At 48.4% G+C, this 27,352-nt stretch overlaps 1 protein-coding gene across 2 annotated transcripts; it reads right to left on the bottom strand.

The window, feature by feature from the left end:
• Nucleotides 1–622: 622 nt before the first annotated feature.
• On the bottom strand, nt 623–26,135 carry LIPG (lipase G, endothelial type). Of its 2 annotated transcripts, XM_081253341.1 has the most exons (10): nt 25,749–26,135; nt 22,669–22,850; nt 20,824–21,003; nt 19,123–19,234; nt 13,085–13,306; nt 10,309–10,551; nt 9,290–9,410; nt 8,138–8,356; nt 5,109–5,213; nt 623–3,085 (listed from the first exon to the last, which is right to left on the bottom strand). In XM_081253341.1, exons 1-10 carry the CDS (start codon nt 25,843–25,845, stop codon nt 3,064–3,066), a joined length of 1,503 nt encoding a protein of 500 aa, XP_081109467.1. In that variant the 5' UTR covers nt 25,846–26,135; the 3' UTR covers nt 623–3,063. The 2 variants fall into 2 exon arrangements, with proteins under 2 accessions (XP_081109467.1, XP_081109466.1); XM_081253340.1 differs by lacking the exon at nt 10,309–10,551 and having other exon boundaries at nt 25,749–25,948.
• Nucleotides 26,136–27,352: the final 1,217 nt, after the last annotated feature.

Raw genomic sequence — 27,352 nt, 5'->3', positions numbered from 1 at the left:
AGCCCAAGCACCGCAAGGAAAAGCCTGCATGCCACAACTAAGACCCGACACAGCCAAATAAATAAATAAATATTTAATTGCATTTTCGCTGAGCCCCTGGGCACCCTGAAGAAAGACAGTATTTTTCAGCTTCTGGTGTGATCATCTGACTGATTTCTGGCCATATAATGTGGGCAACTCCTCATTGATGCTCTTAAAAGGTAATATTTCCACCCCTTTCCACCCTCCCACGGGTTAGAAGTGGACCTAATGGGGGACACTTTGGACTGTGGGGGTGAGGGGAACATCCTATGAATGACAGAGCAACAACTAAGAGCCTGGCTTTTGGAACAGAACCTCAATACCAGCTGAGACTTTAACACAATAGAGAATTCATCTTCTATCTGGTTTAAGTCACTGTTATCTAGATGCCATGGGACCAAACCTATATCCTCACCAACGTTCCCCAGTACCCAGCCCTCCTCCCCTCCCAAACATCCACCTTCAGGACTTTCTACTGCGATTCGAATAATTTCTCCTCTTGTTCTTCAGTGAAAGGAGTTGTTGTCTGCTTCTTACCAACAATTAGTATCAAATAGAGAATATATCCTATATTAAAGTAACTTTTTGTCAAAACCTAGCCTTAGGCAGGATAGTTCTTTCAAATTTTAAGAACTGAGTTGCTAGACCATGAAGAATTTTGTAGATTTTTATTATTTTACTATTAAAATTTTTAATCTTGAAATCAGTTAATCATAAAGTAAAAACTAGCCATATATTTATTTTTATACATTATATACATTTGAGAAATAAATAGTATTCTAAGCATTTAAAAAAGCATCATTATATACAAATAAGGCTTCAAGCCAAATGTATAAATACAGGACCCACTGAGGATTCGATTCCCAAGGCTTCCATTACAAAAGTAGAAGTAACCAGGATGCACAGTCAATAATACAAGCTGTACTTTGGCTAGAATGCAGTCACAGAAGCAACAGAAAAGGCACACATTGGATTGAGAAAATACCTTGAATTAAGGTATTTGACTGGTTATGTCTTCAGAGGTTTGGCACAGAACAATGACACAACCTTGGCACAATAGAGATTAAAACAATGTCCTTTTAAAACCTAAGTACAGAGAAAATCGCTCTCCCCCTTTCCCACCTGACATCACATCCCCTTCCAAATCAATCTCATCCATAAAAATCCCAACCCTTGGCCCAGTTGTTCTCCCAGTTATATATTAATAAAAGAGTTTCTGGTTTCATGGATGGCTCTGAAAAAAATTCCTTGTTTGTTACATCTGGGGCATATTGGTGGGAAATGGCTATACGAGTCCTGATGAAGTTGCAGAGATGAGCATACCATGGGCATTGCCTCCAGGAAGTCTAGGTCCTCACCTGGCTCCTCCACCAACTTGGTATATAATTCTAGGCCCGTGCTGAACCTCACTAAGCTTCGGTTTTGTAAAACAGAGATAATAGTAACTGCCCTGCTCACCTCCTGTTGTGAGTCTCTAATTAAGTGATGCATGTTCAAATCTTTTGAAAATTATAAAAGGGTTCCTCAGATATCATGTATATTAATTCAAACCAAGATCTAGAATTAGGGGCTTTTTGAAGAAGTTCGGCACAGAAAGGGCACTGGTATTGGAGCAAGATATTTCAAGAAGGAAAGAGCATGGCATTAATTCAATCTTGGCACCAGCTGTGTGTGACAGGTGCTGGTTTCTGTATGAACAGACATGTGTAACATATGTAATAGCCACCAGCTTCCTACACAGAAGAGATTTTGCCAATCATGTTCAGCAATTGGCACCATTCTGTCCCTAGCACGTATAACACTCCGCTTGCCACTCTGCTGGTGATCAAAGATGTCACTCTTAAGGGAAATGCACTTTAACTAAGAAGAAATAGGTAGAAATCACTTAAAGCCTCAGGGTCCCCAACTCTTACATCCTGTAGCCCTCCCAGTGCCCCTCATGCCTTTCATCACATGCATATTCATGGATCATCTAAACAGGAAGGGAACCTAGACATCCCAACCCCATTAGGTTTCAAATGAGAAGATGGTCTGCAAAGATTTACTAAGGTGTCTACTGCCACGTGCTAATTAAGTTTCAGGGCTTAATAAACATTTGTCCAATCAAAACATGAGCAATGGAGGGGCTTTCCTGGTGGCGCAGTGGTTAAGAATCTGCCTGCTAATGCAGGGGACACGGGTTCGAGCCCTGGTCCGGGAGGATCCCACATGCCGCGGAGCAACTGGGCCTGTGAGCCACAACTACTGAGCCTGTGCGTCTGGAGCCTGTGCTCCGCAACAAGAGAGGCCGCGATAGTGAGAGGCCCATGTACCGCGAAGAAGAGTGGCCCCCGCTTGCCACAACTAGAGAAAGCCCTCGCACAGAAACGAAGACCCAACACAGCCAAAATAAATAAATAAAAATTAATAAATTTCTACCCCCAACATCTTCTTAAAAAAAAAAAAGAGCAATGGAAAAAGAAGAAAGCCAATGATGTGTACTTTAGAGAAGGAGCTGGGGAACAGGACCGAATAAAATGTAACCAGTCCACATTACCAGTTACCCATTGAACCCCAAGAGCGAGGACCACCACACCTCCCCAGATCTACTCTCCCTCCCCCGGTGAACAAGGTCCCAGGTCTGCCATCCTGACACGAGTCAGCTCCCAGCAACAAGACCCCTCACTATGACTCAAGTCAGGTCAGGCAGCTGACAGCCTTCCACGCAGAGTCACTCAGAGCCTGTGTTCCTTGTTGCGTGAAGCACAGGCTCATCCAGTCACTGAGAAACCAGCCCGGTATGCACAGAGGCCAGGGCATCGGCCATTTGCACACAGATCTGGACTTAGAGCAGCAGCGGGAACAGCAGGAACAGCAGGATGTGGTCTCCTCTGGAGAAAAGTCCCAGCCATCATGGGAGGCACGGTGCTGGGCCCAGCAAGTGGGCTCCTCCCATTGCTCCAGGGTCAAGGCCAAGAAGGGTCTTTCCATCAGGTGGGTCCTCAGCAGTAACGTTCCTCCATGTGCTTGGAAATCAGGGAGTGGGGGGCCTTGCGGGCACCTTCAAGGTTGCTCCAGGGTTGGACTGAAAGGAACCACGTGGGAGTGGTGTTCATTAGCTGGCTTTGCAAACATGCAACTCTGTTTACCAAAAGACCAAGCTTTCTTCCATACCTCTCAGCCTCTTTTATTTGCTTTCCTTTCAGAACAAATGGAGAAAGTCCTAAATGCTCCTTCCCCCCCCTCCCCCAACAAGCCACAGATTCACTTTGAGAAACACCACACCGGAGCCTGCTCTGGGTTCCTAGTTCCATACACCTCAGTGTTGGCGTCTGCGTATTTAGCAGAATACTCACCCACAGCACGCACATGTGTACACAAGCACACACACACACACACAACTCCGGGGAGAACTATAAAGTGCCCCTTTGCTTTGACCTAGAAACACAAGAGAGCCGGCAGTATGGCAGGAAGGAGGCAAGGCAAAGTCAAGACATCTTGATTCTAGTCTCAGCTACACTAACACGCTATTGAGCCTCTCGGAACCTCAGTCTCCTCTGTGAACAGGTGAACGGTCTCCATGGCACGAGAGAGAGTACTGAAGGTGTAATATATGTCCAGGGATTCACCACTTCCTGGTGTTAATTTTTTACTCGGGCTCCTATTGTTTTCTGTTCCTTTAAATGCAAAGGAAAGAAGCTGTTTTCTCCAAGAGGTATTCTGAGGCGATGTATAACGGTCTCAACTGTTATGAAGTTCTGGAGCGGAAAAGAAGTATATAAGAATAAGAATAGCAATCCTTCCTGGGTGTGTCCCATTTACATGGCTGTTCTGAGGATCAATGAAGTTCATACATGTGGAAGCACTTGGAAAGGTATAAATTTGAATACAAACATAAAGAATTAAAATTATTACTATAGCAGAAAATCATATCCAGACTAGACTGAGTCAGTTAATTAGATGGGCAGTTTTCAGAATCCCACAAGTCCTGTGATCACCGAGCTTGTGGTCACGTTGATGCTCCTGAACAGGAGACAGAGTAGCCCGGCCCTCCGGGTTGGCAGACAGTTAATCACAGGGCATCCCAACACGGGCGCGGCTGCTTGATAATTGATACCCAGATTGAGGAGAGGTGACTTATCTGAGCAAGTGGAACCTCCACGCGCGAGAAAGAGCACAGGCTTTAGAGTAAACCAACCTGCTTCAAAGCCTTACTCTGCCATCACCAAGTGGGGGGCCTGGAAAGAGTGACCAAACCTCCCAGGTTCCCCCACTGTTCACAGGGTTACGACACCAGCATCATGAGGTTGATGATCAAAGTAAATGAGATGATGTATGGAAGGCACTGACACAGGGTGGGCACACACTACGTGCTCGGAGTAAGGCAGCAGCATTATTATCTAGTACCTCTGATGGAACCAGGGGTAGGGGCTGGTGAGGGCCATCTCCCTCCTCCTCAGCAGGCATTTAGACTCAGAGGGTGTGTGACGGAGTCCCCTTTTGGATGCACCCACTGCCTCATACCACGAGATCATCCTTCCTCAATTCTGAGATAATGAGACTTGCACGGAGCAAGGAGGACACTGAAGCAAGAGCACGTGAGCATTCCTGCTTCTCAAAAAGGGGGAGAGTTGCCCACTAATATCCACTCACACCAACCTGGGTTCCAGAAAACTGTAAAGGGGGGCTATGCCTTGTGCTTCTCCCTTACCTCCCACCCAACTCCCCACTCCAACCTGGTGCCCAGAAGGAAGTTGGGAGCCCTGGAACTTCCCACAGCCCCAGTCACTACAGAGAAGTTCCATCTAAGATGAGGACATGGGTACCAAGCTTGGGACTTAGTCACTGAAAGACCTCATTCCAGCAGGACCATGGCTGTGACACCTACAGGATGAAGCACAGCAAGAGGCAAAGGGACATTCACGTCATCCAACAACCTATCACACTGATTTGTCTGTCTCCTTCCAGCAGAAGGTCATCTTCATAAAGGAAGGGACTTTTATCTGTTTTTGTTGACTTCTATGTCCCGAGTGCCAGACACATGTCCTGCCTACAATGGGGGACCCACCAACATGCATGGCACGAACCTCTGAGAATGTCCTGCTTACCTGGTTTCATTTTTCATTCTCCAGCCATCCCGACACTTGTGAAACCAGAGCTCTTGGCCAGGGGATATGCGGGTGTTCTCAAGATCTTCTGCACAAAAAGTCAATCTAGTAGGAAAAAGAAACCACTGATGTAGCCAAAACTCTAGGGGTAGGTACATGGCTGTGCATCAGCCCTATGTTGCTTTCTGGACCTGAGGCAGATGGAATAAGGAGAAAAGAGAAGTTTTTATCATGTGACCCCTGACTCAAGACCCTTCAGGACTCCCCACTGCCGCTACAAGCACACTAAAAGGGTCTCACTTTGATGTCTCCCATGATTCAGCTCATGCAGACTTTAATCACACCCCTTCCACCCTCTTCCTTCTGTCTGTCCAAAAGCCTGCCTGCCTACCAAGGCATATCCTCTCTGAAGCCTCCCTGATTGTCCGAGACCTTATTAATCTAACCCTCCATTGACCTTCCAATTTCATAAATAGGCACATCCTTATATAAATGTTGCTTTTGTTATTGTCATTACTTCTTATGGCATGGAGTTAATAATGAAAGCTTTAGCTCATTTTAACACATTATATCTTGCCTTGAATAGCTTGTGGATTCTTGCATCCATGGTGGACTATAAACTCCTTGAACAGAGGAACTCCAGGTCCCTCCAGCATGGTGTCCAGAAATACCCATTGAAAAGTGTAACTGGAACTCAGCTGTGAGTTAATATCAAAGATTCAAGAAGTAGACAACCAAGATCACAGGAAGAATCAGTGATCTAATAATCGTTTCAACTGTAACTTACAGCCCAACCACGTGGGCTGCCCCAGCTTCAGTGGTGTGTGGACAGCATGACCTCATGACCAATAGACATGTGGCACAACTGACTGTGATGCTTACCAGCAGGACAAAAGCCACATTTCCGAGCAGCTTTCAGAACCTTTGCCAGGAAGCCCAAACAGCCCATAAACACCCGCAACACTCACAATCAGGAAATACAAATGAAAACAACAGTCGGGGACCAATTCACACTCAACGGAATAGCAAGAATGTCCACCAAAGATAGATGAGGAGGAGGGGGAAAAGGAAGCTCTTATTCTGTGGACAAGATTAAAAATTTGTCCAACCACTTTCGAGAGGGATTTAATAATATCCAGTCCAGTTGGAGAATACATATACTATAACCCAGTGATTCAACATGCCCCAAAGAAGCCCTCACACACGTACACAAGGAAGAGGTCCCAGGATGTTCGTCTCAGCACTATTTGCAACTGCAAAAAAGTAGCAACAACTTAAATATTCAGCAGAACAATGGTGAAACTATTGTTTGTGCAATGGCAGTTTACATACAGGAGTTGAATGTGAATACACCAGATCTGTATGCATTGGATAAATCTCATAAACTATGTTAAATGGAGAAAAGCAACTTTTAAAGGAATATGTCCACTCGTGTAAACTTCAGAAGCAACCAAAACAATTCTATAGGTTGTTTATGGATACAAACAGAAGTAGTGAAAGTATAAAAATCATGAAGAGGGGCTTCCCTGGTGGCGCAGTGGTTGAGAGTCCGCCTGCCGATGCAGGGGACACGGGTTCGTGCCCCTATCCCGGAAGATCCCACATGCCGCGGAGTGGCTGGGCCCGCGAGCCATGGCCGCGGAGCCTGTGTGTCCGGAGCCTGTGCTCCGCAACGGGAGAGGCCACAGCAGTGAGAGGCCCGCGTACAGCAAAAAAAAAAAAAAAAAAAAAAAAAAAAAAAATCATGAAGAGGAAAACACAGTAACATTAGTTAATGTTGGAAGATCAGTACATTTGGTTTGAAATGGGAGGAGTCGGACAGGGGAGGGGCACAAAGGGGCTTCAGCTTTATCTGTAATGTTTTACTGCTTAAAATCTTACATCTGAAACCAATATGAAAATGGTTTACAGTTATTAAGTCTCAGTGATTTATTAAATTTGAAATATTTTATAAAAATGATCATCTTTCTGCTACCACACATCCTTCTGGTACAGGCTGCACTTATAAGCACCGAGAGAAGGAAAAAGACATGCAATTATCTAGACCACAGCCTTCATACTAACAGCTCCCCTCAGCTGGCACCCACCCCTGCCACATACACACCAGTGCACAGGTCTTTAGACCAGAATCACTCAGACAAGAACCTAAGCCTCCACCCCCTGCATGGCCAAGCTGCACCATAGGTGGTGAATGGAAACGGGATGCATGAAGAACTGTAATGGAGAAAATTCCAGAAGAGATAGAAAGAGGGTGGAGCCTTCTTCCCACCATCCCAAGGCTGGCAGTGACCTCCCGGAGGTCTGCTGAAGGATTTGGCCAAGGAAACCCTCCTCTCTTGACAAAGGTCTTCCGGGCTTCCTGGCTCCCACTTAGAAGCTGCTCCAAGAGTCAAGCCGTGTTTTAGTGGCTGATTCAGGGGTGGATTTTTCGTGTTAGGCTTGGTTAACAGACGTGGGGAAACTGCCAGCTGGTGTGGCACAGAGGAATCTGTTACTTGACGTTAGCGCCCCACCCATGTCCTTGAGTCAGAGCCTCCCAAGGAGGGGTATAATGCTCTGAAAATTGGATGCAAGGGAAGCCAGGACTCCCACAGACCTCATGCATGCAGGCTCCCTAAACTGGACAGTCTGGTTTGCTCTGGACAGGAGCAAGCAAAGGCTTTTGGTTGCATGGGCCCCAGAGCAAACAAATTAACAAGGCAGCATTCCTAAAGGGCCCTGTCCAGGAGAAGCCCTCTTCCTCCGGGCCAGCACAGGGCTTGGCAAACGGAACAAGGGCTGGATTCCAGCCCCCGCTTGCCCACCCCTCTCAGCCCAGGGCCTGCGATCAGGGCACAAGCTGCACAACAGTTGACAGAGGCCTTGATCTGGAATTCAGTTTTCCTCGCAAAGGGTTTGCGGTTTTGCCCATGTACTCTGGATACGGAAAGATGGAAGGTGTATGCTTAGCAAAGGAAAGGATGCTGCAGAGACACACGCCTTCTGCTGACCATGGACGCAGAACAGGGAAAGGGTCGTGAGGCACTTACTTCCTCTGGGTTTCCCCGGATTTGACCCGGATGCGTCTGATATTCAGCTCTTGCTCGGACCTGCGGGGCTGAGACAGGTAGCTGCGAAGCTCTTTCCACAGGTTGTACCAGGACTGAGAAGTCCTCTCCCAGGTGAGTTTGATCTTCAGGAGGTCTCCCAAGTCCTCCTCGGTGTAGACCAGGAAGGTGTTGGTGGCATTCAGCCCGATCTGCTCCACTCTGCAAAGGGAGAGGGAAGCTGGTCTCAGTCCCCCCGCCACCTGGAAAACTGCAGCACCGTGGGGGTTGATGCAGTGGCAGCATCTGCCCCACTCGGATTGGAGAGAAATGCACAAGAGGTCCCCCCTACGTCCTCCACGTCCCACCAGCAGGACCAGGATGGAAACTCAGCTGTGCTCCACACGGGCAGAAAGATCATGTTGCCCACGGTACCCCAAACCATTCCTGAGCATCCCCCCATTCATGCTACTTCCTGGGGGGACAAGACCAGGAAAGAACAGAAGTGAGAAAGGGCAAAGAAGTCACATCCCCACTCAGCAGTGCCTCCTCCTCTCAGCCCACAGGCATCCATCTCCCTCGAAACTCTCAGCCCCTCCTGCCTCCCCCTCTCACGTGGCACTTGGGGGAGCCTGTCTCACCCCATCTGTGTGCATGAGTGTGTGCGTACAAGCCTGTTCCTCCCGCTAGAGCCCCAGCCCTGAGAGCGGGTATTCTGATGACGTTACTTTGCACGCCCAGCATTACTCAGGGTGGCGCTTTGCACCTTACAAGTGCTCAACATGTACAGATCACCGTGTGCCCCTCCCACAGATCATTAGAAACATGCCAGGGCTGATGTTTATCAAGTTCCAAATTTCCTAAAGCCTCAGGAATCAGGCGTTCTCTGAAATGAAACATCAGTTTCTGCCCAGCTGATCCAGCAGATTCTCACGCTGCTGATTCATCCCAGGAGCTGCCCTCCCAGAAACGTTCTGAGTCAAGGGCTAGGTGGAGAGTGTGAAGCAGGAGAGGAACCACACAGCTCCTCCCTGGCACTCAGACTAGCTCCCCTGCACTTGTTCATCTGGCACACAGAGAGCTCCTGCGCTCTCTCTCCTTTTCAAACCAACTAGTTCTCTGTCCTGAACTCAGCAAAGGAAACCTGTGACTTACATTTCCAAAGGCAGAATCTGGGAGTCTGCATTGGTGCCATAAATGGTGACATAAAAGGTGGGCTCGATTCCTCCCATGTTCTTGTAGCTGAAGACATGGATTTTCATCTGATAATGGTAAACTGCAGAGACAGCAGAACAAAGACATTTGTGAGCCTTCCTTGTCATCTTAGGGCACCCTGACCAAAACTGAGTCACCCAGCACAGTGAGTTGTTGTTTTTTTTTTTTGGCGGTACGCAGGCCTCTCACTCTTGTGGCCTCTCCCATTGTGGAGCACAGGCTCCGGACGCTCAGGCTCAGCAGCCATGGCTCACGGGCCCGGCCTCTCCGCGGCATGTGGGATCTTCCCAGACCGGAGCACGAACCCACGTCCCCTGCATCGGCAGGCGGACTCTCAACCACTGCACCACCAGGGAAGCCCGAGCACAGTGAGTTTTTAGGGACTCTCATCCTTTTGGTCCAGCCCAGCCTCTAGCCTCCCTTTGATCTCATTCTGTCCAATGACCTAAGAGGTCACTGCAGTATAGAGGAAGGAGCCCTGAACTTGGGGTTAGGGGGACCTTTGGGGGATGCTGACCTAGATGCTTTCTAGCTGTGTGACCTTGAATTAAGGACCAAGGTATTAACTTCTTGAGCCTCAACTTCCACCCACAATACCCACAAAACCTTACGGTTTTATAACATGCTATAAAAATGCGAGATATCATTTTGATCCCCTGTTAGTCCTATCACCGATTATTTTGATGATCAAATGAGAAAACAAATATGAAACAGCTTTGAAAAGCTAAATGCAAGATAGAAATTTAAGATAGTGATATTGTGATCATAGAGTGATGATTCACATCACAAAAGGAGTCCCCATCATTTATTTTTAAAGATTTACTTTCCTAGGCATACACAATTTAATGTGATTTGCAGTTATTTGATTTAACTGCAGGAATGTGCCTGTCTACAATGTGGTATTCAGAAGGAGGAAAAAGGTCCTTCCCCAGGGCAATGCAGGTTTGGATGAAGGTTACCTCTGAAAGGCATGCCTGCCCGGGTTTTTAGGTACATTTTGCTGTTCCTCTTGTTCCTCATTTTCTTGGCATTGTAGCCAATGCTATTACAACGGTTCTTCCGGCAACTGAGGCAGATCCCCTTTTTGAAGCGGTTGGAGTCCGTGCACTGGAATGCGAAGCTCGGCTTGTCCTGATTCACCAGGGAGTCGACAAAGAGGTGTACTGCCCGCTCGTGCTCACATCTCACCACCTCTGCAATTGCTGGGGGAGAGAGAGATGGAGACCATCAGGATGAGCTGCTTCTCGGTGATCCGCCCACTCCATCAGTAAGTACTGTACACTTCATCAGAAATAACTGCTTTTCATGTCGCTGTTAGTATGCTTCTTTGTGTCATTCTTAATGCATGCCCAGTGATATGCTGTCTTTAGAACTGAAAGCCAGGCCTGCCACCGAACTGCTTGCCCTCCGGGTGGGAAGACAGCACTGATACACATGAAGCAATAAAGAGCAAGACAGTGCATAGGACAGGCACTAAACAGGGTGATGGAGACCAGTTGTGCAGTAAGAGTCACTAAGTCCCGATAGAGTCATGCGGTCACAAAATGCTGGAAATGGATCAGATGCTAAACATCATCTAGTCCGGGGCTCAGCAAACTGTACCTTGCAGGCTGGCCCCATGTTAGTAAAGTTTTATTGGAACACAGCCACACGCATTCATTTACCTATTGTCTCTGGCTGCCTCCATGCTACGGTAGCAGAGTGGAGTTGTTGAAACAGAGACTGTATGGCTTGCAAAGCCGGAAATATTTACTAGCTGACTCTTTAAGAAAATGTTTGCCGGGCTTCCGTGGTGGCACAGTGGTTGAGAATCCACCTGCAAATGCAGGGGACACAGGTTCGATCCCTGGTCCGGGAAGATCCCACATGTCACGGAGCAACAGAGCCCATGCGCCACAACTACTGAGCCTGCACTCTAGAGCCAGCATGCCACAACAACCGAGCCTGCGTGCTGCAACTAGAGAAAGCTCACAAGAGCAGCAACGAAGACCCAAAGCAGCGAAAAATAAATAAACAAAATAAATAAGTTTATAAAAAAAAAAAAAACTTAAAAAGAAAAAGGAAAAAAAATGTTTGCCAACCTCATTCTAGTCCAATACTTTCAGTTGTAGATTATGGGTCCAAATGCCCTTAGAGGTGAAGTCGTTTGCTCAGGGTCACAGAGTCAGTTGGTTGCAGAGTTAGGAGTATAATTTGGATTTTTGTGACCCGCAGTAATCATTATTTCTTGTAACCAGAGGCTAAAGCCAATAGTTCCAGTAAATCCTTGGACCTTAAGAAAAATTGGGCAAAGCTCCCCTTCCCCTTCCTGATTAACATCACCAGGCTTAAGAAATGCCATCATCTGATCCCCCTGAGGTAGGGCTGAACTCCCCTTGCATGAACCCCCAAGCCCCGCAGGGGCTCCTTGGATGTTATCTCCTTGGGAGAGGGCAACTTAAGACTGAGTGACAGCATGGACATCCCAAGAGCAGAGCATCACAGTGGAGGGAACCAACTGGGGCCAAGACTTAGAAATGCTGCCAGGATGCAAGGCGGTGAGCAAATGACAAACCAAGCACATCAGTTTCAGCAGCAAACTCACTTCAGCCCAAGACTGCTGGGAATAGGCTTAGGCATTCAGGAAGACAGATTATAAGTGAATGGAGGAAGAATCTTGATTTTATTTCTTTAAAATGTTACCAAAAATTAAATTATAGTACTTCCATGCTAAAGAATATTATATAGCCTTTTAAAAGAATAAGGTAAGTAGATATATGTACTCTGATGTCTAAGAATGCCCATAATATATATTAGGACTGAAAAAGCAAAGTTGCAGAACAATGTGATTTTGAAAAATATCACACACACACACACACACACACAAATAAATTTGCAAAGCAGTAAGAGTGGAAGGATACACACAACATGATCATATTGGCTACATCTGGAGAGTGAAAGGAGTAAGGTGTGGGAAATGAGGGGGTATTTTTACTTCTTGCTTTAGGCAATTTTATAATGCTTGATTATTTTCCTAACAAATATGTATTCCTTTTGTTATAAAAAGAAATTAATCAATAATAACTGTGGGGCTTCCCTGGTGGCGCAATGGTTGAGAGTCCGCCTGCTGATGCAGGGGACACAGGTTCGTGCCCCGGTCTGGGAAGATCCCACATGCCGCGGAGAGGCTGGGCCCGTGAGCCATGGTCGCTGAGCCTGCGCGTCCGGAGCCTGTGCTCCACAACGGGAGAGGCCACAACAGTGAGAGGCCCATGTACCGCAAAAAAATAAAAATAAAAATAAAAAAAAAATAATAATAATAACTGTGACCTCAAAGCACAAGAAAGCAGAGCAGAAACCACAGGAAGGCTGTTAATAGGCTTGCAGGATGATGAACTGTAGAATAAACAGTGTTGAAGGACCACTAGGGGGTAGTGGGAATAATGAAACGGATGCTGTCGGGAGCACTGACAACTCTGGCTGATTTAGGAGGAGATGCTATAATTGAGTCAAAACAAAAAATAAGGAACTCGGGGCTTCCCTGGTGGTGCAGTGGTTGAGGGTCCACCTGCCGATGCAGGGGACACGGGTTCGTGCCCCGGGTCCGGGAAGATCCCACATGCCACGGAACTGCTGGGCCCGTGAGCCATGGCTGCTGAGCCTGCGCGTCCGGAGCCTGTGCTCCGCAATGGGAGAGGCCACAACAGTGAGAGGCCCGCATACCGCAAAAAAAATAAAATAAAATAAGGAACTCACTTCCATATGCAATTGACCCCAAGACATCGTTGAGTCCACAGCCCGGCTGGAAGTCACCTCCGTTGGGGTAGATGTCAATGTGACCCACGGGCATCTGAATCCCGATGCTCAAGCCAAAGGAGCGCGTGTAGGTGTGCAGGACATCCACGAAGTCTGCATCGTCAGGGGACAGCCTCTTGTGGATGTCAACCCCTTCAAACATGGGCCCAGCAGGATCCAAACCTACAGCAGAAGGGGGAGCCAAGACCAGCTGTGTCAGGTGTGCTAAGGCAGTGAGTCCTGATGGATAGCTAAGTCGGGGAGTATAAAATGAAGACATCCCCACCCTGGGAATCCTAAAGGGTGTGGTGCCTGCTGCAGAGGAACGTATGCTTTCTTCTGAAGCCTTCACCTGTCCTGACAACTCAGCTGACTCAGTAAACTGGCCACAAAGTTCAACTGACACGTGGATCTGAGGAACCGTGCACTGTCAGAACTGAAGCAGTTCTAGAGGCTTCCCTGGTGGCACAGTGGTTAAGAATCTGCCTGCGAGTGCAAGGAACACAGGTTCGATCCCTGGGCTGAGAAGGTCCCACATGCCACAAAGCAACGAAGCCCGTGCGCCACAACTACTGAGCCTGTGCTCTAGAGCCCATGTGCCACAACTACTGAGCCCGCGTGCCACAGCTACTGAAGCCTGCACGCCTAGAGCCCGTGCTCCAAAACAAGAGAAGCCACCGCAATGAGAAGCCTGCACACCACAACGAAGAGTAGCCCCCGCTCACAAAACTAGAGAAAGCCTGCGTGCAGCAATGAAGACCCAATGCAGCCAAAAATAAATAAAGTAAATTAATTAATGAAAAACAAGAAGAACTGAAGCAGTTCTAGAAAGAACTTGGGCTGGCTGAAACTAAGCCATTCATTCCATTTATTCTGTCTTAATTTTAGCAGAATTTTGACAGAATGACTAAGCTACCTACATCTTCAAGAGGGAAGACTCAGTCTCCCCAAACTGAGCTATTTGTATTTGGACTTACACTTCCCCTTCCTTCAGTTATGAATCAGGCCCAGGAGTGGGATGGCAAGAGGGGGGTACCCAAGGCACACTGAGCAGCCATATCTCAAGCCTCCAGAATTCCTCTCTTTTGCAGCCACAAGGAGAAAACCTTTTGTCTGCAAACTTTCTGTATCAAACGAACAAACAGCACTGCAGAGAGCACTGGTTCTCACATTTGAAACAGCACAAATATCTCTGGGGAGCTTCTTACAAATTTGGATTCCACCGTGTAGCTATGAAAAACTCTGGGAGGACGCACAAGCCCCAGGTCACCTGTGTGTATGTGTGTCGGGGGAGAAGGCAGGGAAGGCAACTGCAAAGATAGTGGCAGCAACAGAGACACTTTCACCATCTTGTATAATAGCTTGGGAACCACATGAGTGTAAAACCATTCAAAATAGAATTTGCAAAGCATAAAATGCAGATTCCCTGACCCCCAAGAGATTCTGATTGGTAGGTCTGGTGCAGAGCCCAGAAATAGAGGTTTATTCCCCAGCTGATCCTAAAAATAAGTGGTCTGTGGACCAGATTTTGGAAACACTTCTCCATGCTTCAGTAGCATTTCGAAAATGAAATCTGAATGTCTTGATTCATACAGTTCTTGTGCGCTATTAAGGAGTAAGGGCTTGTCAAGGTAACACTAGCTACTATTACCAAGCTTAAGTAATTATGGGAGCTGGATTCATCCCAATCTAGAGCCCTGCAGACACAGAGAGAGGACCTGGAGAAAGTTAAGAAAAGATTATGTGCAGGCGAGGAAGGGGGTTTGTTTAGTCTAGAACAGCGGTTCTCAACTAGGAGGGATTTTGCTCCCAAGGGGACACTTGGTGACGTCTGGAGGCATCTTTGGTTGTCACAATTGGGGAAGAAGGAGAAAAGAAGCTGCAAGCATCAGGGGGTAGAGGCCAGGGATGCTGATACACATCCTGCAATGCACAGGTCAGCTCCCACACAAGCATTATCTGGCCCCAAATGTGAATCGTTACTGAGGTTGAGAAACCTGGATCTAGAAACACCAAGGCAGGGAGGAGGTATGACCAAGAACAGAGCTGTGAAAGCAGGAGATGAGTAATGGAACAGTGTTTCCCGGACCCCAGTGCAGTGGCACAAGGGAGCACATCGTGAAGCTTGAGGGGGGTCATTTTAGGATAAACAAAAGGTAGAACTGTTGTCCAGAGTGGAGAGCAAACTTGTGGAACTCGCTACTCGTGAGAACTGGTTATGAATGATTAACACTCTGAAGTTGAGAAAAATGTGTGAATGACAGAGGCAGAAAGGGAGCCCAGGCTGCCTGGGGGCTCATCTCTAGCCCAGGACCCAAAAGAAAGATGGCACAAAAACAGTGGCCTCCCGGAATAGCCCTGGATGACTCTTTTTAGGGACTGAATGGACACAGTACTGACACAGGTGGCCTCTCCCTGCCTCTCACTATGTCCTCTGGAGAAAAAAAAAAAGAAAGAAGAGGAACATTCTGCTTTGCAGCCAATAAGAGAGGGGCTCTTGTATCGGTGAACAAAAGTCTCCACCAGACAGTCAGTGCCATGGAAACCAAGCTGGGCTGGAGGAATGCAGGCGGCTGACGGGGCTTCTGGAAAGGCCGGCTGGCAGGCAGGCTGAGCTTTCACCTCCCCAGGCTGACCCTGCCTGACATGCAGCTAGGGCCCCCCGACTCTGGGGAAAAGTTTCACAATTTACTTCTTAACTAGGAATGGGAGGGTGAACGCATCCCGTCCAAAAAAAGAGATGATGGAGAACCACCTCTTCTTCCATTCAGTCAGACTCCCCCAAAGGTGTTCTGTCCAGCAAATGGAATATACACATGCATGCACACGCACACACACCCTGTTGTGCACATGCATACACACAGGAAAACCTCCACCTTCTGGCCTGGCAGGGCAGAGGCTGCTGCGCTGTAACAGCTACTGTATCTCTCCTAGCAGGAGAGCGGCAGCATTGTGCAGTGGTGAGGTGCAGGCTCTGGAACCTGATGGCCTGGGTTTGAATCCCAGCTCCGCTACTCAGGATGTGAGATATCATTAAAGTACATACTGAGTCCTATTTTCCCCATCTGTAAAATGAAGCCCAAGGACCCTTTTGCCTGGATGCTATGTGGCTTACACATGGCATAAAATACCTGTCACACATTGAGTACTTGACATTAGGTAGCATCTAGCCCATAGCCTGCAGGATGGACACTTAGTTCACATCTCTTGAATGAATGAACAGATCTGCTTGCTTATTTATTTATAACTAACAAGACACAAGTTCAATTAGGAATATATGACCTCTTCCCTAATATGTTACGGAATTCCCTCAGAAGCCTAAGAGGATAAAACTTTAGCAAACCTCAGTCCACAGCTCTCTGGTCCAAGCAAGACTGGGGTTCAGGTACCTCCTGCAGGTCCAGGCTAAGGACCCCTGCTGGCCTCTGTACAGCGGCATCACTGGCCTCTGCCCCACACAAGCTGCAGTCTCTGGTCCTCTTACCAGTCAGGACCGCCTGGTTCCCAGACCCATGGGAAGTCTGAGGGGAGAGGAGAGGGCACAGGCCTCTCCCATCAGACATGCACAGCAGCATGCGTCAGGTCAGCCGGATACCCTCTGAGGTGCTGCCTGGCAACTGGACAGAGGCCAGTCCTTCCTGTTATGTTCACCCCGGTCCCCTGCTCCACAGAGAGAGGCCACAGAGAAGGGGCTGTGCTCAGGACATGCCGGCCCCAATGCTCTACGCAGACAGCCCAGAGCACTGATTAGCATTCTGCCGGCAAAGCCCGCATCTCAGCAGCTCCCACCCAGACAGGCAGGGGGAAAGAACTGGAACCCTCCTACTAGCCCCATCTCATTTCAGGTTTAGAAAGAGGGAGAGGGCGGATCTGCAGCTTGTCTTTGTTGCCAAGGACACTGGCCCTGGTGCTCTGGCAGGGGCCTTGTGTGTGCTGCAGTTTGAGCACAGCTGGCCGAGCTCTGCAACATCTTGCCTCTTGCTGGGGGCTAGCAGGAGGTGCTCAGCCAATAGAACCCTGAGGGGCTTGAGGCCCAACGGCTTTGCTCCAGCAATGGGTTAATGAGCAGTCATGTGTGGCCACATTGCCCGTTAGACAGTTCAGGCCCCGCATCTTGATAACCAAAAGTAAAGCTCTCAAGCTACGCTGAATCAAACAGTTGGATCTAAAGGAGTATGTGTGTGTGCTCATTAGACTTAAGCCCAGGGACAATGATTTAAGCAGGGCTACTAAACCTCACAAATGTATATATTTTTAAATCTGCCCCACTGGCTTGTTGCTGAAACCAGAAACTCTACCTTTACTAAATCATTCTCTAGCTAAGGACTCCCTTCTACTTGAACCCTGTTTTCAAACGAAAACATTGCCAGGAAGGAGATGATTAACTCTTTTCTTCTGGGTGGCCAGTTAGGCCCTTAGTATGTTGGAGGTGAGGGAGAAGCTGGGAGGGAAAACAAATAAAAGAATGCTAACAGGGGGATAAAAATTCAGGGCAACAAATTTGCCATTAAGGACTTCCCTGGTTGCACAGTGGTTAAGAATCCTCCTGCCGGACACAGGTTTGAGTCCTGGTCCGGGGAGATTCCACGTGCCACAGAGCAACCAAGCCCATGCACTGCACCTACTGAGCTCACATGCTGCAACTACTGAAGCCCACGCACCTAGAGCCCGTACTCCGCAACAAGAGAAGCCACCGCAATGAGAAGCCCGTGCACCGCAAAGAAGAGTAGCCCCCGCTCGCCGCAACTAGAGAAAGCCCGTGTGCAGCAACGAAGACCCAAGGCGGCCAAAAATTAATTAATTTAAAAATATATATATAATCTTAAAAAAAAAATTTGCTATTAATTTTCTCCTAGAGGAGAGTATGTTTTCTGAGAGGCCCCTCAAATGGGGAAGAGAATCCTTTCCACTTTTCACAATCATTCAATGATTTAAATCAAACTCTCATATCAAAAGGTCACCAATTATTTGCCAAGGGGAAGGGGGGAGGGAAGGATTGGGAATTTGGGATTAGCAATTGCAAACTATTATATATAGGATGGATAAACAACAAGGTCCTACTGTAGAGCACAGTGAACTGTATTCAATATCCCGTGATAAACCACAATGGAAAAGAATATGAAAAGAATATGTATATGTATAACTGAATCACTTTGCTGTAGAGCAGAAATTAACAAAACATTGTAAATCAACTACACTTCAATAAAATTTTTTTTAAAAAGGTCACCAATTCTGCCTATGGAATGTGTATCTCTCCAAATAAACTTGCTTTCACTTAAAAAAAAAAAAAAAAGCTCACTAAGATGGAAAATTCAAATTTTTATCGACTACCTGGGTACCAAGAAAGGTAGCAGAAAGGTCTCTTTAATGACAACATTTAACCACTCATTCTAAACAGGTAATTATCACTAATAAATATGCCAACTAAACATGGGAAAGAGGCTGTTAGTGGATGAAATAGAAACCAGAGGCAGAATTCAAACCACAACCCATCTCTCATTCCTTTCCCTTGAGGTCCTGGCATTCTCATGGGCAGAGACTAGGAGTGAGTACCAGAAGCTTGCAGGCCTGGGCTCCACCCCGGTTCTGCCCTTGAGTCTTAGCTCTTTGCCCCTGGGTGTTTCCTCACCTGTTGCACTAGACGTGGTTTTCAAACTGAGCTCCCTGGTGCTCTGGGACCCGGAAATTCCTCCAGAAAAGGGGGAGGCTCAAATAACAAGGTTAACACTACTTGCAAATACCCAGCTTTGACCAGAACACACCTTCTATCTGTTTCATACATTGGGGACCTGCACATGTTCAATTTGAAAAAGGGCTCTGAGACTTTTTGGATATTTGAAAAGCCCTGGATTAGATGTTCCCCAGGTTTCTTCCAAGGCTAACCCTCTACGGCTCACTCCTGCTGCCTCTTAGGGAGCACTCTGGTTCAGGAAAGCCTGGTGGGCAGAGCAGCTGAGGGAGCTCCAGGATCAGCCATGAGTGAAGGGAGCAGCACTTACCCGTGATTCTGCCCACCGTGCCTTTCACGAAGTTGCCAGCGTACCCGGCCACGTGAGCTCCAAGGCTGTAGCCAATCAAGTGAACATCCCCGAGAGAAAAATCCTCCTTCGCCTGCAGGAAGTCACAGAGGTGTGTGAGTGAAGAGTGTGGTCCTGAGCCCCAAGGCCACCAACAATTCAACAAGTCAATCACGTTGGGGAGACGCGGGAGGGGGTGGGGGGGTGGCAGTGTGGAGCTCAAAGCCACCGGGCTCACTGGAGACTAAGTGTCAGCCACAGCCTGCAGCAGGGTGCTCCCTGCCCACCCTCTTAGGCCCATGAGCTGCTGATCTCCTCATTCCAAACCTGCCTGGGACCCCAGATTTGAAGCATCAGACCCTGACAGGGCACTCAGCAGTGGGGGTGAAGGAGGTGGCGATTTGACCCCATGGCTCAGGAATCAAGCTCGACAAAACAACCCAGGTAGAGGACTGAGGACTGTTCAAGACTCCTGACCAGAATCCTGCCAAAATTATTCAGATTCCATGGGCTTCTAAAAGGAAGCTCAGGCTGTAATTACCCAGATAATAGGGTCACTTAGCCAGTGTACCAGCCAGTGTACCCCTGCCTCCCATTAAGTCCGCTGATCTCAGGTAAATCATTAACCTATAAAAAGTAAATATAAGGGCTTCCCTGGTGGCGCAGTGGTTGACAGTCCACCTGCCGATGCAGGGGACATGGGTTCGTGCCCCGGTCCAGGAAGATCCCACATGCCGCGGAGTGGCTGGGCCCGTGAGCCATGGCCGCTGAGCCTGCACGTCCGGAGCCTGTGCTCCGCAACAGGAGAGGCCACAACAGTAAGAGGCCCGCATACCGCAAAAAAAAAAAAAAAAAGTAAATTTAAGACCTCAAGATCTGTTTTCCACATGTTATGCAAGGCACTAAGCTACATTGGTTTGAACCAACCCTCCGTACCCTCAGCCCAGCCACCCTTCAGAGGCCAGAGCAGACTTCAGTAGGTATTTAAGATTACAAACTGGTCCTGGCTTCTGAGGGCATCAGCAATTAATGAACCAAAAGGCAAATTTTCTTCCTGCAAGTAAAGTAAAAGGAAAAATCCAGAAATGTGTCAATAATTAGAAAGTTTTCTAAAAGTCCCAGCTTCCAAATATTTCAAGCAGTATTTAATTCCGTAAAAACTGGAAGCTCAAAGATATTCTCAGACTCCTGAAGTTCACTGTAACTGACCTGTCTGACCTGTATTTTTTTTACAGTCTTAGAATTTTTTAAATAAATTTATTTATTTTATTTTTATTTATTTTTGGCTTCGTTGGGTCTTTGTTGCCGCGTGCGGGCTTTCTCTAATTGCAGCGAGAGGGGGCTACTCTTGGTTGCAGTGTGCGGGCTTCTCATCACGGTGGCTTCTCTTGTGGCGGAGCACAGGCTCTAGGTGCATGGGCTTCAGTAGTTGTAGCACACGGGCTTCAGTAGTTGTGTCTCACGGGCTGTAGAGCGCAGGCTCAGTAGTTGTGGCCCACGGGCTTAATTGCTCCATGGCATGTGGGATCTTCCCAGACCAGGGCTCAAACCTGTGTCCCCTGAATTGGCAGGCAGATTCTTAACCACTGTGCCACCAGGGAAGCCCCTGACCTATATTTCTTAAAAGGGTTCAGGTTCAAGGTCCTGCTCGTAAAAGGAGATGACTCCCTTTGCTCCCGTTACCTGCAGCCAGTTGAGCATCCTGGCAACGCTGTGTCCCACCTCCCTTGTATGATTGACCGCGTCTGTGTAAAGCTGGTGAGCCAGCGGGAGCCAGTCCACCACCACGACGTTGGCTCCTTTCTCTCTTGTCTGCAGGGCTGACACGAGTTTGTACAGCCAGCTTTCAAACATGCCGCTCATCTGCAAAGAAAACAGGACTTAAAAAAAAATTCTTCTTCTGGGTTTCAGAAATCCTAATGAATATGGAATTCAGTTCCATGACCTTCTCCCCAGCCACTTCCAAAACATTCACATTGCCTACCCAGGCACCAAACACTTGCACATGAGCCGGGCCAGCCACAGGCAGGATTGCTACATGGGTGATTGTCTTCCACTGCGCTTGACATCTCCAGTTTTTCCCATCAAAGATGTCAGAGCTGGTGTCCTCTGCTGATGCCCCACTGACTGATAGGCCCCCTATGAGATATAAGTTGGTGGCGATGCTGGCCTGAGGTTAACCCAAGTCCCTGTCACAGTCAGGCAGGTAAGTGGCCTGGTCCATCATTCAAAGGCAGCTGAGAAGGGTTGCCCTGGCGAATTAGTTTCTTTCTCAGAGATGCAGGGAGATTCTGTCTCTTAGGCAAATGCAGAGTTAACAAACGACCCCTTCCCACAAGCCATCTCTGCCACCCTTTTTGACCCCAGAGTAGGGAAGATCTGTCCCTGGAATCCCAAATTAGAACTCAGAACACACGTTCCCACAGAAACAAAGTGTAAATGGTGACTAGGTCCAGTTGTAAACCCATCCACAAGTACCTTATTAGATAAATAGATTTTCTGTGCCTGGCCTGGGAACCCTAACGCCATTTACAATCTTGCTTCTATGGGAAACTGCTGTTCCAAGTTCCAAACAGATGATAAAAGAACTTTCTGGAATGCAACCCATTTGTAAGTTGCAGGCAGTTTGTATTTGCATTTTGACAGGGGGCCTTATAAAGGTTCAAATGCATAATTCTAATCCTAGGCTGTGGGGTGAGGATGGATGGCAGGCCCTTAATCATCCCTTCAATTACATTAGGTAGATAGGTGCCTACATACCACCCACCCCCACCACGCCTGACCCCAACAGTTGGTGATAGACCTAAAGACCCAGAAAGCATGTAACGGATATGAATTTCTCATCATTAAGTGGCGGAATGTCCCCTCCCAATTAGCCCAGGCAGAAACCTGCTCACTTAATAGTGCCATTTTCCTACAGACTGCCATTAGATGAATGAATAAATCCCTCGCTGGTCAAAAGCTTCTGAGGCTGAGTGTTAAAGCCCTTTTTTGTTGAAGTTCGTCATGGGCTTTTCAATGTGAATTGCTCAGCTAGGTCATATAAAGACTCCAGTGCCTTTAAACGGAGCCATCTCTATGCAAACAGGAGGGCACCATGCCAACCAGGGCCAGCCAGCCAGGCCAGCTGCCTCCTCACAGACTCTCTGAGCCAGTCAAGTTGCTTCAGTTCAGCTCAGCTCTTATGGAGGGATGGCCCCCGCGACGCAGTGGTTGACCAATGTAATTAAGCATAATTAGAGGGCCCCTTAAGAGCCAGTGGAGCTGGGCTGCTGCCCTCAGGAGAGCCACTTTCTGAAAGCCCGCTGTGTGCCAGTGTTAAATACCGCCCTGCTGGAGTCCAGATTGCCCCCTTAGCAAAGTGCCCATTACATTCTTCACAGCTGTCTGAAATACAAGCAGCCCACAAGAAAAGAGGGGGAGAGAGAGTGGAATCTGGAAGCACCAGTATTCTTTCTAATTGACCAAAACAAAGGAAACCAAATCTCCCGGAAAGCTGTCGAGCTCTCTCCCCCAGAGGCGGCTCACCGTCCATCCATGAATGATGAAAAAGGTTTTGGCTGTCATGTTGAAGCCACAGTCTTCTAAGGGCTGGCTGTGGCCAAAGGAGAGGTAGCATCCTTCATGTTCTGGGTCCTCAGAGGTGCGGAGGTTAAATCTCACAGGGGGTTTGGCAGCAGCCGGTACAACCCTGGATTTGTTGAGTTCATCTGGGGAGAAATAACAGAGCAAGGGTATAACTAGCAGGCCTGGGTGGTGAGAGATCTAGGGTCTAGTTCTAATTCACTCTTGAGCAAATTACTTAACCCCACTGGGTTTCAGTTTTTACATCTGCTGAATGTTTCCTCCTCACCTCCCAGAAGAGTTGCGAAGATGTTATAAAAGGGACATCTCACTAATATTTGAGTATTAATTAGTCACTAGGATCAATTACTGTGAATCTGAAATAAGTCTCTCTTGCTTTTCTTTCTTCTTCCCCATCCAAACGAGTTCTCTTTCTTTCCCTCAAGTTACTAGTTTCAGAGTATGGGTCCTTAATGCTTTTCCTGAAATGCTTGGGACCAGTTGAGTTTCAGAATTCAGAAATTCTCAGATTTTAGAAAGGTATTATGGCATATATATATATATATATATATATATTATTATATATATTATTATATAACACCCCCAGCAGGGTCTGGGGTATTCCCATTCATCAAACACAGCAATAATATTTCTGCAGGAAAATACATAACTACTCACACTCAAGGGGAAAAAAAAAAAGATTCTAAATACCCTCTTGTCGGTTCAGGTCAGTTTTTGCTGCCAAATGAGTAAGAGTTCAGGTCAGGTAAGGCCAGTTCTTGCTGTCAAACAAGTTACCAAACAAATTTTTCAATTTTCAAAGATTTTGGATTTTGGAATTGGCGGTAAGGAGCTGTTGACCTCTTATGCAATGGGCTTCCCTAATGCTCTCATCTCGATTTCAACACTTGCTCCAAAGACCTCATGCATCATCCTCAGTGCTCCTTGCAGCACCAGACATGTGCCAGACATGCTTCTAGTTGGTTGAATAAATTAAATAAGTTATTGAAGCCATGGAGAAGCTCATAAGAGCAGCAAAACCTCTCTTTTCAGCTCCACTGCACACACACAGTGCCGTCTAGGAGACGGCCCTACTACAAAACACAGCCCATGTCACTCATGGTCCCTATGGCCTTTTAACACTAGGTACTGTCATCACCACACTATTTCAGAAGGTCCTAAATGAGCCTCATCTAGCATTCTTCCAACCATCCAGGATACCATCCCTTGATAACAGGCTAGGAAATTAGAAAATCAAACTGTCTGGTCACCCAGACATCAAATGAAAAGGTACCAAATGACCATCCCAGGAGCTTCATTTATCCCAGAGTTAAAAAACAAATGGAGTCATGGAAAGAGAGACCAGAGTGGTGGACAGGCTGGTGGTGAAGCGGACAAGGGGGAGGACAGCAATGCACCAGATGTAAAAAGGGTAAGGTTCCAGAAAATGCGACTAAATATGCATGAACAGAACTTTGTCATTAAAGTAATGAACAAAAGCCCCAACTGACAGAAATTTGAACCACGGACATAACTCATTCAATATCTCCCAATTTCCACCCAGATAGCCACTCACAGAGACCAGGTGGAAAGTCCAGGAAAAAAGGAAAGGGAGTCTGCTGGCTTCCTGGCACCGACTTGTGGACAGACTCACAAACTGACATAAAAGGTTCACCTTAGCAGCTGGCTCTCTCTGACACCACAGTTCTCTAGCTCATTTCTACTACTTCCAGCCTGAGTCACTTCAGCCTCTGGAACTTCATGATTGTCCTTCATCCGGATGTCCTCAGGCTCATTCTCTTACCTCCTCCAGTTCCTCGCTCAGGGGTCAGCTCCTCAGGGATGGAAGCCTGGTCCCAGGCTAACACTGCACCACCTTCGCCCACCAGCCCTCTGTACTTTCCTCCTCGGCTTTATTTTTTTCCGTAACACTGAGCACTATTTATATATTTTAATTAGTTGACTAGCTGTTTTCCCACCACTGAAATGTAAGATCCATGGGGGTAGGGGTTTACACCCATTTTGTTCACTGCTCTATCCCTCACTCCGAGAAGCATGCCTGGCAAACAAGTACTTTTTTGAATGAATGAAATGGCCCCCAAATGCTCAGAATCGCAGAACATAGAAGTTGGAAGGAATGCTAGCATTTTACAGGAGAGGAACTAGAGATGCAACCTACCCTGGTTCAACTGCACTAGAGTTGGGAACATGTTAAATAAAACAAGTTTTTTCCATTCATTCCAATGAACCTCCTGCATGCACATAAGCAACATGGACCAACCTCATTTGACCCAACCTCAGCAGAATAGTAGAAGATGAACTAATAGTGTGTGGTTCAGAGGTTCCCTGCTCTCCCCTGCTTCACTAATTGACTTGGTACTCCCGCTGGGTGACCCTACCCTCGCCCCTCGGGGCAGGTTCCTCCAGTAGAAAAGACTGCCACGCAGAACTCAGAAGAAAAGCTGGCAGCTGGGAGGAGGAGGAGGAGGAGGCCGGAGAGGTAGAAGAGGAAGAGCAAGGGCTGGAAAGCCTTGGGGAGGAGGAGGCTGGCAACCCGGGGAATAAGCCCAGCAGCTTCTCTGCACAAATTACTCCCCTAAGACTTCCGGCAAGCACTACTCAAACCAGAGCCAGCTGCCCTGATACCTTAACTTTCAAGTCACCTACACCGAGATTAAAAGGAAGGGCACCAGGTGATAGAGCTCTAACAAGCTTCTTGCCTCGAAAACCCCAGGCTCAAGGAGGAGGACAGGTTAAACAGCTGCTGGCAGCCAACTCTGCTGACTGGACAGCACCGAGCGGAGAACCGTATAACAAGGGGGTGGGGCGAGAGCGAGCGCGGCCTCTTGGATGCCTGGCTGGGGATGTCCTCGTCGGAAGCGCCCAGGAACAAGTGCTCTCCAAGGCTGATTAGGACCAAATGGACAGCGCAGGGGGTAAGGAAGGAGAATGTCGCAGGATCGAGGAAGAAGGGTAGGCAAGACAGAGGGGAACCGGCACAGAAAAGAAGTTGTGGGGTGTTAATAAAAACAAGGACACGTTACCTTGCAGCCGACCCTCTGGACCAAGGGTTGCGGGACCTCCCGCGGCAAAGCAACAGTAAGCGCTCCAGAGGCAGAGCAGAAGACCGGAGTTTCTCATCCTTCCCGGCCACCACAGCCCCTTCCCCCAAACGGGACTTTTAGAAAGACCACACACACACACACACACACACAAAAAAAAAAAAAAAAAAAAAAGCCGCCTCTCGAACGATGTTTCCAGCAGTCCGAGCCCGTAAGACCCGAAGTGGGAAGGCTTCTCTCGACCAGAGAGAGCGGTGGCCTTAGACAGCTGCAGGTGGAGAAGGTGGAAAATGAAAACTTGGCTACACTGAGCCACGGGGTGGTGCGGGGAGTGCGAAGATGCTCCAACCAGAACCAGATCTGCCCTCACCCGTGCCGCTCGCCCGGGAAGCCAGGGCTCGCCACTGTCACACCGCGAGCTCCCCGGCGAGGTAGTTTTTTAAACTATTGGAGTCATCTGACCCATCGCCAGATGGTGATTTGCATAATTTATTCCCGTCCCCGGACTCTGATTGGTCACACCTTCGCTGACGCCCGAACCAAAGACTCCCCAAAGTTTGAATGAAAGCGCCGCACACCCACCGCGTGGACACTCCGCACGCGCCGCCTTGTCTCCTCCCCAGTCAGCTTCGCGGGCAGCCGCGCTCTCGCCACCCCACTTTTTCCTAGTGTCCATGCCCGGACCTTGGTTCTCCGCTCGCCCCTGCAGCCCCAGGAGGGTCATTGCCCCAAAGCCCTGTTCCCGCCGCGCTTGTGATCGCTGGAGAAGGAAGGTTGTCCTCTCCAAGGCGCAAAGCCATCCCCGCGCCCGAAATGATCTCTCCTCGCCCCGGGCCAAGGGTACGGATGGAGGAAAGCCACCTGGTCACCCTGTGGTCCTTCTTTTCTCCCTTTCCTCCTGCGCTCCTGCCTAGCGAGGCCCGCGACAGGTGCAGACGGCGTGATCAGACAATAACCCGGCAGAGCGGAGGGGCTGCGGGCTGTGGCCTGGGCATCAGGATCGCTCAGACCCCTCTCGGAGTCCTCGCTCAGCTACTAGCTGCAAAACTCGCGGCAAGCCACCCAACTTCTCCAAGGCCTTTCCTTAGTCCCCAGTACGCGGGCGGTAACAGTTCCTGTCGCTTAGGGATGTTAGGGAAATTTAAAAACCTACTATAGTACAGCGCTCAGTGCGGCGTCTGCCGCGTGGTAGGCGCTCTCACACCTGCGGGTGGAGGACTAGAGGGACGCCAGGCGACACTCCGCAAAGGAAACAGTAAGCCAAGCTTGGGGATCTCGGGCGCATAACCAGCGCCGAGAGTCGGCTGACGCGCGCAACTACTTATTGAGGGGAATTAGGCAGCTTCTTCCTCTCCCTCCTCATTTTTTCCTCCTCTCCTTCCCTTTATTGCGCGTGTCCCTGCTTCTCCCACGGGTGCCGGCTCCATCTCCGCCCGGGGGGCCCCGGGACCGAGGGTGGCGAGCGCCCCGACCTTGGCGGGGAGCCCCGGGCGCTAGGCCGGCAGCGGCCGGGACAGCTAGGGAGCAGCTGTGCCTCAAAAGCCCTCGGGAACGCCGAGGAGGTGCGAGAGATACAAAGCGCCGCG

This window comes from Mesoplodon bidens, assembly GCF_964165515.1.
Source record: "Mesoplodon bidens genome assembly, chromosome: 13".
In the NCBI taxonomy this organism is placed as follows: Eukaryota; Metazoa; Chordata; class Mammalia; order Artiodactyla; family Ziphiidae; genus Mesoplodon; species Mesoplodon bidens.
Note: the sequence above shows the minus strand (reverse complement) of the source record. Positions and strands in the feature narration are given on the sequence as shown.

Coding starts and splice junctions, on each gene's coding strand:
- LIPG (XM_081253341.1), bottom strand. CDS start 25,845: ATGAGAAACTCCGGTCTTCTGCTCTGCCTCTGGAGCGCTTACTGTTGC. Junction 22,851..25,748: donor TCCAGAGGGTCGGCTGCAAG/GTAACGTGTCCT, acceptor ATTTCTCCCCAG/ATGAACTCAACAAATCCAGG. Junction 10,552..13,084: donor GGGGTCAATTGCATATGGAA/GTGAGTTCCTTA, acceptor TCTCTCCCCCAG/CAATTGCAGAGGTGGTGAGA.